Source organism: Aythya ferina, assembly GCF_964211825.1.
Source record: "Aythya ferina genome assembly, chromosome: 30".
NCBI classification, from domain to species: domain Eukaryota; kingdom Metazoa; phylum Chordata; class Aves; order Anseriformes; family Anatidae; genus Aythya; species Aythya ferina.
The window spans coordinates 1,592,593-1,603,345 of NC_140327.1; the positions used below are offsets into that span (position 1 = coordinate 1,592,593).

General features: G+C 57.5%; 1 protein-coding gene across 3 annotated transcripts in view; it reads right to left on the reverse strand.

Annotated features, from left to right (window-relative positions):
* Positions 1-10,439, reverse strand: part of TNXB (tenascin XB) — a 39,633-nt gene extending 29,194 nt beyond the window's left edge. The window contains exons 1-10 of one of the 3 annotated variants that reach the window (XM_084500961.1): positions 10,048-10,439; positions 8,417-8,637; positions 7,648-7,884; positions 6,995-7,107; positions 6,032-6,185; positions 4,078-5,034; positions 3,912-4,001; positions 3,445-3,732; positions 2,381-2,674; positions 1,315-1,608 (exon numbers count right to left, since the gene is read on the reverse strand). In XM_084500961.1, the coding sequence (XP_084357087.1) occupies positions 1,315-1,608; positions 2,381-2,674; positions 3,445-3,732; positions 3,912-4,001; positions 4,078-5,034; positions 6,032-6,185; positions 6,995-7,107; positions 7,648-7,884; positions 8,417-8,633 (2,644 nt within the window). In that variant the 5' untranslated portion in view covers positions 8,634-8,637; positions 10,048-10,439. The remainder of the gene's footprint in view (positions 1-1,314; positions 1,609-2,380; positions 2,675-3,444; positions 3,733-3,911; positions 4,002-4,077; positions 5,035-6,031; positions 6,186-6,994; positions 7,108-7,647; positions 7,885-8,416; positions 8,638-10,047) is intronic. The other 2 variants (XM_084500962.1, XM_084500963.1) reach the window with 2 other exon arrangements.
* Between the last annotated feature and the right edge of the window lie 314 nt (positions 10,440-10,753).

Genomic DNA, 10,753 nt, shown 5'->3' on the forward strand with positions numbered 1-10,753 from the left:
CCACCAGTTTACTGACAACATCAATTCATACACCATTATCCTCCACTCAACATTCCCCCAACTGTCAATACATCTAAACATCCACATGCCCATCCCTTTATCCGTACTTGTAACAACAACAACAAAAAAAATCCATTTCCCACCATCCATCCACCCTTCTATTCAGCCATCTGTCCAGACATTCATCCAGATAATCATCCAGTCAACAAGCACCTTGATTTGACCCATCAAACAAACAGTCCATGATCTAGCACTTTGCCTGCTGCTCCATATGTTCATCCAGGTTTTTCTTACTCTATTAATCAGTGAATCATTGAATCATCATCAAATTGTCAAACAGCCACTTTGAAAAGGACATCAAATGCTCATCGGCTCCAACCTTTCATAGAATCACAGAGTCACAGAACAGCTTGGGTTGGAAAGGACCTCAAAATCATCTAGTTCCAACCTCCCTGCCATGGGCAGAGATGCCACCCAGTAGATCACGCTGCTCAGGGCCTCATCTAACTTGGTCTTGAACACTGGGGTATCCACAACCTCTCTGGGCAACCTGTTCCAGAGCCTCACCACCCCCTGAGAGAAGAATTTCATCCTAACCACTAACCTAAATCTCTCCTCTTTTAGTTTAGAATAATTCCCCCTTGTCCTACGATTATCTACTCAAGCAAAAAGTTGCTCTCCATCTTTTTATAAGCCCTCTTTAAGTTTTGAAAAACTACAATAAGATTTCCCCAGAGCCTTCTCTTCTTCAGGCTGAGCAGCCTCAGCTCTCTCAGCCTCTCTTCATAGGAGAATCCTAATTCTCTCATAAGACTACTATCTAGCCTTTCATCTAATCCTCCAACCAACCAGATATCTAGCACACTGTTACACCATCCCTCCAGCCATACACCCTTCCATCCTCTCATCTAACCATGCAGACATACAGTCATTCAAACTACCATTCAGTGCATGAATCAGTCACAAACTTATCAAAATGTCCATCCATTCATCAATTTATCCATCTGTCATCATCCTTTCATGTCTCCACTGAACTACCCATCAGACCTACCATCCATCCCTCCATCTCTTCAGCCAGTAAACTAGACACACATTTGTCCATCCATCCGTCCGTCCATCCATCCATTTATCCATTCATCACTACAACATTGCATGTTCCAATACCTCCATCCCTTCATTGTATTCAGCACCCAAGAGATGTTTTGTTTTCCCACAAGTCTCAAGAGATTCATTCCAGAACCTTGCCTAGCTCCTGCACTGATCTAAACCCAGGGCTCACAAGGGGATGCAAGTGCAGCAAAAAGCAGCCCTCACCTGTGACAGCATCAGTGGAGATGGGGCCCACACGTTTCCGCCCCCACATCCCATACAGGTTGAACTTGTAGCGGCGCGATGGTGACAGCCCTGGCACAGTCACTGTGCGGGAATCTCCATCCACGGGCAGAAGCTGTGGTTGGCCTTGCTCATCCCGGTACTGCACCACGAAGGAGTCAAAGGTGCCCTCAGGGATGCTCCATTCCAGTTGGACGGAGTCAGGGGTGACGTGGGAGGCAGTGAGGTCGCCCAAGCGTGGCTCAGATGCTGGTTGCTCCTCAGGTATGACTGCATCTGCAACACAGCACAATACTGGGCATACATATCACCCCATCAGTCCACCTAGACATCCATTCATCCATCCACCAATGCAATTGTCCACCAGTCTGTTATGCAGCCTTCCTTCCATACACCCTTAGACACAACTCAGCAGCCTTCCAACTATTACCTCAGGTACATCCAGCCACCTGTACTTTGACCCATTCTTACAACTATAAACAAACCACTTTTCCAGCCATCTACCCACACTTCTACTCATCCATATCTCCAGCCATTCACCCCAGTAATCAGACAAGGACCTTCACCAAACATTCAAGCAAATAATCAGTGATTTACACGTTCGTTTAGCTCTCTGCTCACCACTCCCTTCTTCCACCAATTAATCAGAATGTTTCTCATTCCATTATTTGATCAGATATTTCTCCAGTTCTCTATCCACCCAAACCTAGGTCCATCCCTCCAACCATCCACATACCCACCCACCTAGAAATATATCCACTCTTACAGAAAACATTCACAACCAAACATCCTTCCAAAAATCCAGCCTTTCGCCTTTTCTGCCACTTAACCAGGGATACTGCCAAAAGAAGTATCCCCGCATCTGCAACTTTCCTTGCCCCCATCACTCCATTCCTGCATCCCTTCATCCATTCGCCAGGCACAACCCAAGAGATACACCCATTTCCTAAACGGGCTAAGGACCCTGGATGGACCCCGCCCTTGCTCCCACTTTTCTCTAAAACCACGGTGTGTAAGGGACAAGGACATGGCATACAGCAGCCCTCACCTGTGACAGCATCAGTGGAGATGGGGCCCACACGTTTCCGCCCCCACATTCCATACAGGTTGAACTTGTAGCGGTGAGACGGTGACAGCCCTGGTACAGTCACTGTGCGGGAACCACCATCCACAGGCAGTACCTGCAGCTGGCCTTGTGCATCCCTGTACTGCACTGCGAAGGAGTCAAAGGTGCCCTTGGGGACGCTCCATTCCAGCTGGATGGAGTCGGGGGTTACATGGGAGGCTGTGAGCTCACCCAGGCGTGGCTGGGATGGTAGGTCCTCCTTTGGGAGTGCTGGGGCTGTAATAGGGACAGCAGAATACAGGGTACACAGGGGACAAGCACCCTTTCTTCTATCTACTCATCCATGCACCTATTAATTTATATGTGCATCCATCCATCCATCTAATCACCCACCCATCACTCAGCTCACCCATCACTCAGCTCACCCATCCATCTTCCCATTCCTCCATCTGTTTTCCCAATGTCATCCATCTAATTATCTTTTGCCAGTTAATCCAGCCTGCCAGCCTTCCACAAATTTGTATTTGAGTCCATCCATCCAACTATTAGTCTTTCCACCTATCCTTGTATCCTTCCGTTTAACCATCCACCACCTTTCCATGCCTCTTCTCCCTCACATATTGTTTCATGTGTTCTTGTGTTCATGGATACTTGAACACAAATAACTAAGCATGTAACCATCCTTCTAGTCATTCATTAAGCAATCTGACTATTCATCCAAACACACATGCTTTCACCCATCTATGGTTCCATTTGTCTATCCATCCATTCATCAGTCCACCCACCCATTTTCCCATCCATACAGTAATCCTTCCATTCAATCCCAACCATCTGTCCCACTATCCACCCAATTATCAATTTATCTACCATCTAATCAGCCAGTCACATAATCATCTAATCATCCATCCTTTCATACAAACCTCTCCATCCCTTGGACCCTGCATGCACACTAGCCAAAGCCAAAGGCTGTTCCTATATCTCTCAAGGTCAAGGACCCCACATGGAGGTCCACAGGGAACACGGATGGAGCATGCAGCAGCCCTCACCTGTGATGGCATCAGTGGAGATAAGACCAATACGTTTCCGCCCCCACACCCCGTACAGATTGAACTTGTAGCGGCGGGAAGGCAACAGCCCAGGAACAGTCACTGTGCGGGACCCACCGTCCACAGCAAGTGCCTGTGGCTGGCCTTGTGCATCCCTGTACTGCACAGTGAAGGAGTCAAAAGTGCCTTCAAGGACATTCCATTCCAGCTGGACGGTGGTGGGTGTCACGTGGGAGGCCGTGAGCTCGCCCAAACGAGGCCGCTGTGGTGGTTCCTCCTCTGACGGGGCTGCAATGGTGGTGGCACAGTGCAAGACATAAACATCTATCTGTGTGTCCATCCATTCATCGTTCCATCTGTCCTTCCTTTTTTCCTTCCTTCCAACCACACCCAACTTGGATACCAAGAGCTAGGGAGCCTGAACACCTGGGTTTTCCCCAGTGCTGCCAGGAATCACTTGGGGGTACCTGCTTTGGCCATGGCACCTTGAGGCTCAGTCAGCTCCATCTCATACAGCTGCTCCCAGTCTATCGGGGGCTCACTGGTGCCACCTACCCCTGCAATCAAGAGAGCAGTGTGAGTTATTAGATGCTCCCATGCAATGCTGTCCCCACCCCTGTCCCTGTCACCCACCTGCAGTCACCAGGGATGTGTAGGACTTGGAGACGCGCCCCTGCACCACGCCATGCACCTCCACCCGGTACATGGCCCCTGGCACCAGCCCTGGCACCCGGGCCACTGCTGTGTCCCCTGGCACCTGCAGCTCCCCCTCGGCCCCCTCCAGCTCCCCCAGGGGCCGGTAGCGGATCACCACAGTCTCTGAGTGGCCCCGCAGCCCATCCAGGTCCACAAGGGCCTCTCCGGCAGCCCCTGGCATAAGCTGGGGCTTGGGGTGGGGACTTTGGTGGAGTTGGCGGAGGAACTGGTAGCGCAGCGAGGCTGGGCTGCGGCGAAGCAGGTAGGAGAGGATGGCTCGGGCCACTGCAGGCACTGTCTGGTTACCCCGGAGAGGGAAGGCCGTGGCCCGGAGGTGGCTCTCCAGGCGCTGCAGCAATGACCCGTTGTAGGATGAGAGCTTAGCCCCCAGGTCATGCAGAGATGGAACACCTGGGAGCACTGGGGACATGGGAGATGCTGGGGAGACCGGGGACTTTGGTGATGCTGGGGACCGTGGAAATGCAGGTGACCTTGGGGATACTGGGGATGCTGGTGCCTCTGGGGACCTTGGGGACACTGGTGACCATGAAGATTCAGGGGAAGCTGGTGATGCCGGGGACACTGGTGACACTGGAGACCTCGGGGATGCTGGTGACCTCGGGGACCCTGGAGATGCTGGGGATCCCGGTGACCTTGGAGATGTTGGGGACGCTGGTGACCCCAAGGACCCTGGTAAGACCAGGGATGCATCCGGTGATACTGGTGATGCTGGGGATCCCAGGGACCCTGGTGACCCTGGGGATGCTGGTGACACTGGGGACCGTGGGGATGCTGGAGACCCTCGGGCTGATGGTGATGCTGGGGCCACTGGAGATGCCAGGAATGTAGGGGACCCCAGGGGCCCCCCGTGGGTGGGCAGGGGCTGGGCAATCACTGTGAGAGCAAAGGGGATCAGGGTCAGCAGCCTGACCTCAATAGCCCCCATCTGCCACAACCCAGGGACCCACAGAGGGACACAGGGGTGGATGGACATGGGAACAGACTAGGACACATGGACACAAAGGGGCAGACTGTGGACATCTGGGACCACAGAGAGAGACTGGGAACCCCCAGACTCATGGGGACGGACTGGGACAGACAGACTCGTGGGGGCAGACTGGAAACATCTGGACCCAGGGCACAGAGGGACGCACAGGGAGGCACCAGTAGATGTGGGGATACGTGGGCCCATGGGGACACGTGGGGATATACTGGGGTCACATGGATCCATTGGGGCAGACGCAGATGGACAGGCCTGGGGGGACACACGGACCCACAGTGACACACAGACCTCCTCTGGGCAGACAGACGCAACGTGGACCCGCAGAGCCATAGGGACATAAAGACACATGGGGACAAACAGAGGCTGCAGGCACCACCCCTGTACCCATTCCCATCCCAGTCACCATCCCTGTCCCATATCTGCCTCCATCCCCAACCCTACCCCCATGCCTGTCTCTGTCCCCATCCCTGTGGCTGTGACATCCTCGTTCCTGTCCCCGCTCCTGTACAATTCCCATCCTGATGCCCTCCCCATCCCCATGTCCATGCTTGTCCCCCACACCATCCCTGTCCTCACCCAATCCCCATGCGCATGCTGTCCCCATTACTGTGCCTGCATCATCCCTGTCCCCATGTCTGTCCTTGTGCAACTGTTCCTGTCCCTGTGCCGAATGTTGTCCCCATCCATGCATTGTTCCTGCCTCCACCCCCATGCTGTTCCCATCCCCATGTTGTCCCAGCCACCATGGCCATGCTCTCCCCACCCCTGTCCCACCCCCAACCCTTGTCCTCACCCCTGTGCCCATGACATCCCCATGCCCATGCTGTCCCCATTACTGTCCCCATGCCTGTCCCAGTCCCCAGCCCTTCCAGGCCAGGTGGCACGTACAGGTGCGGACGCGCAGGGTGCCAGGCATCCCGAGGTGCTGGTCCCGCTGGGCCTGGATGAAGAGCTCGAAGGCGCTTCCAGGCACCAGCCCTGTCACCTCGAAGGTGACAGCAGAGCCAGGCAGTTCGTGGGTGGCCATTGCTTCTGGTTCATCCTGGGGAGAGAGGACATGTCAAGGACATGTTGGGGACACCGAAGTGGGACCTGCTTCTGAGCCAGGCAGCAGGCAGGTGGCCAGAGTCAATGGCTTCTCCTGGAGTTGGGGAATGTCTTAGAGTCACACTGGGGACATACTGAGGGCACCGAAGTTGGGACACAGTGGAGACAGTGGTGAGGACACCTTATCCCTGAGCCAGGTAGGTGGCAGCATATAATTATTTGTCCTGAGGCTGGGGGACATGTTGGGGAACCTCATGGGGGGCTACTGGGGACACACTGGTGACACCACAGCGGGGACATGTCCCAGTCCCTAAGCAGGGCTGCAGGCAGATCATTGCAGCTCATTCTGGGGATATGGGGCATGCTGGGGGCACCCTGGGGACACCGTGCTGGGGACACATCACCATTCCCAAGCCAGGCAGCAGAAGGGTGGCCACAGCTATTGGCTTATCCTATGGACAACAGATGTGTTGGGGACAGGCAACAGATGGGCGACACCACTGTGGCTCACCCTGGGCACAGGGGACACAAAGAAGAGATGTCCCCAACCCCGAGCCACAAAGCAGCGTGGTGACCTGGCCCTTGGCTTGGTGTGAAGACAACAGGCACATTGGGGACATGTTGGGGATACAACAAGGACACTACCGAGGTGTCCCCAGAAGGGCTAGAAGCAGATGGCTCCGGACACCAACCCATCCTGGGGACAAGGGGACACATTGAAGACGTGTTGGAGCTACACTACCACACTGGGGATACTGCTCTGCTGGAGACACATCCCAGTCCCTGTCCCCGTCCCCATCTTACCATGGGGATGAGGGCCACCTGGTAGCCATCCACGGGCATGCTCGGCCGAGGCCAGCTCACACGGAAGGATGTCTGGTTGCGTGCAGCCAAGCGTGGTGTCACTGCGGGGATCTCTGCAGGGACACAGCCCTTTTGGGAGGTGCCACCACAGGGATGCTCTGGGGCACCCCAGGATGGGGCAACCACAGGTTGGGAACAACATGAGGACACCTGGGGATGGGGCACCCATAGAGTGGGGACACCCTGGGGACACCACAGGACAGGGCACCAAGAGGATGGGGACAACCACGGGGACGTGGAAGGAGTGCCCAAGGAACAAGAGTGCCCAAGCCATGGGGACACTGGGATAGTGGACACCCCCAGGGCCATGGGGACACCCAAAGCAGTGGAGGACTCTGAGGAGGGGCTGGGAGTGAAACCAGAAGCACTGAGGACCCCAGGGCACTTTGTGGGGGACAACCAAGAGCACTGAGATGGGGACACAGAGTGAGCATTATGGAACAGCAGGAGATACTGGGGGACAGTCAGGGATACACCGATGTGGGGCATCAGGACCCAACATGGCTGGAAGGGGGGGGGGGGGAAGGTTTGGATGAGGAAGCTGGGGGGCAGTGGGGATGCTTGGGGACATATGGGGACACCTGGAGACGTACCGAGGGTGCAGTGGGGTCCACCACGGCCGGGGGGGCAGGCAGGTGTAGCACAGGATGGCCCGGTGAAGCCGGCAAAGCAGTGGCAGCGGCCAGCCCGGCAGCGGCCCTGGTCACTGCAGTCGAGGGGGCATCGGGGCTCGGGGCAGGGGAGGCCCCCCCCATCCTCCCCCAGCCGGCACCTGCACCCGCAGCCCCCTGCCTCAGGGGTGCTGCACAGTCCCCGCGCTGCCGTGCGCCCTGCAGGGATGTGCATTGTCTTCCCGGTCCCCACGTGCCCCATGTAACCCCCCTCATTCCACCCCCTGCATCCCCCATATTCCTTCATAAGCCCCCCATATCCCCCCATTTATGTCCCCCCAAACCTCCCGCTGTCCCCCATGCCCCCTCATATCCCACCCCCGTTCCCCTCGTCCACCCCCCCACGTTCTTAATTTCCCCCACATTCCCCTGTACCATCCTATACTCCATGTCCCCCGTCCCCTGCATATCTCCCATGCTCCCCCCCACGTTCTCCCATATTCCCCATGCCCCCAAACATATCCCTCATGTCCCTATCCCCCATGCTCCCCCCCATATCCCCCAAGTCCCCAAACATATCCCCCATGCTTCCCCCCTAGGTCCCACCCATACCCCCAGTGTCTCCAAACATGTCCCCCATGTCCCTATCCCCCATGCTCCCCCCCATCATGTCCCCCACACTCTCCCATGCCCCCCCACACCTCCATATGCCCCCCATATCCCCCCACCCTCCCTATCCCCATCCCCATACCGGTGCCGGCCTGGGGCCCCCCGTTGTCCCCGCACTGTCCCTGCAGCGCCCGCACTTCTCCCTCCAGCTCCCGCAGGCGCCCCAGCACTGCCTCCAGTGCTGCAGCCCCACAGGAGAGCTCTGGGGAGCCAGGTGGGGGTCCAGGGGGGGGTCCTACCCCCCCCTGCACCCTTCGCAGTGTCAACACCAGCAGCAGTAGTGGCAGCCCCAGGCACATGATCCTGCAGGGAGGGGATGGATGGCACCCACGGGGGAGCACGGGGTCGCATGTGGACACCCAAGTAGACCCACGGATGCCCACGGGGATGCGTGGGGAAAACATGGGACTCACAGACACCTGCAGGGACATGTGGATGCCCACAGCACCCATGGCAGACACACATGGGACACAAGGACACCCATGGAGGGCAGAGGGACACCCACGGGGGACACATGGCACCCAAGCAGCCACCCAGACCAGGGGCATCCAAGGGAACCCATGCATGGAAACAGAAATGACATCCACCCCATGGCAGCACCCACCCGTGGAACCTGCAGACCACAGCACTCATCCATAGCACCCACGGCAGCACTGCCCCACAGCTCTGACCTGTGCCACCCACAGCACCAACGACCCACAGCACCCATGACCCATTCATGGCACTGCTCCACAGCACTCAACCATCGCACCCACGACCCACGACACCCACCCACACCATCACTGCCCCACAGCCGTGGTGTCACTCCCTGGCCTCCCAGACCCTGAGGGCCCTATTGCCCCATGGAGGCCTCGGGGAGCTGGGAGCTGGTGGCTGTGGGGTGGCCCCAGGTCTTGGAGTGAGCTGTGTGCACCAGTACTGCCACCAGTACTGCCACAGTTTCCACTGACTCCAGTAGCTTCATTCCTCCAGTGCCTAGTAACTCCAATAACACCAGTAACCACCAGCAAATGCCAGTGACCCCACCCTCCAACAACCCAGCAACACCAGTAACATCATGAACTCCAGTAACGCCAGCAACACCTACAGCATTAGTAACTCCAGTAACACCAGCAGTGCCAGCAACACCAGTGATGCCAATAATTCCAGTAACTCCTGCAATTCCAATAGCTCCAGCGATTCCAGTAGCTCCAGCAGCACCAGCAAATGCAATTAGTCCAGTAACGCAAGCAACACCAGCAATGCCAATTACTCCAGTAACACCAGCAACGCCAACAGCACCAGCAATGCCAATTACTCCAGTAACTCCAGCTACTCCAGGAACACCAGTAATGCCAGTAACACCAGTAATGCCTGCAGCACCAGACCCTACCAGCCCCTCTGGCCGCTCTATGACCCTGTCCCATGGTACCTGCCCGGTGCCGCTGCTGCTCTCAGGTAGTTGCAGCAGCTGCGGCTGCAGCACAGGGGGGTTGGGACCTGGCCAATTGGGAGCTGGGGGCGGGGCTGGCCCAGTGGGTTCGGCCCGGCCCAGTTGGGCCCAGTTGTGCCCAGTTGGGGCCCACTGGTTCTGCTCAGCCCAGTTCGGCTCAGCTCCACTCAGCTCAACCCAGCCCAGCTCAGTGCAGCGCAGCGCAGCCTGGTTCAGCTCAGCCCGGTTCTGCTCAGCTTGGCCCGCTTCGGTTCGGCTCAGCCAGCTTTAGCCCAGCTCACCCAGTTCGGTTCGGTTCAGTTTGTCCCGGCACGGCGGGCGGCGGGTGCAGCAGTGCCGGAGGAGCGGGGCGGCTCCGTCCCTTTCATAGCCCCAGGCCGGGCGCTCCGCCAGCGCTGAGCTCACGGCGCGGCCCCATCGCAGGTGCCGCCGGACCCGGGCAGAAGCGGGCTGGACACTGGACAGCACCGGGTTCAGCTGAGATGTACCCGGGACAGGAACGGGGCAAGAACCCGAACAGGAGTGGGGCAGGACCAGGCTGGACCTGGAGCAGAACTGAAGGGTCCAGCACTGCCCCTGCACCTGCCCCTCCTTGAGGTCCGGTAGACACCGGGGGGCCTTGAGCCCCCCACCGCCTCCCCATTACCCCATGGGCTGGGGGAACCAGGACCCCCCCCCCTACTCCGAGCGGGGCCCCCAGCCTGGCCACGGCCCTGGGATGAGCGGGACCGGGCGGGATCGGGCGGACCCCGGGGGGGGCCTGGGATGTGTTTACGGGCAGCGGTCACCGCAGCAACCAAACATCTGGGCGGCGCGGCCAGATGTGGGGTCCAGCTGCCATAGCAGAGCGGTGACACAACGCGTGGGGGGGGGCCAAAGGAGGGGGAGTCCACAGCTCCCAGCGCTCCCAGGAAACCAGCACAGCCTGCTCCAGGGCTCCCTGTGCTCCCAGTAACCCAGCACTGCCTGCCCCAGTGTTCCCAGTAA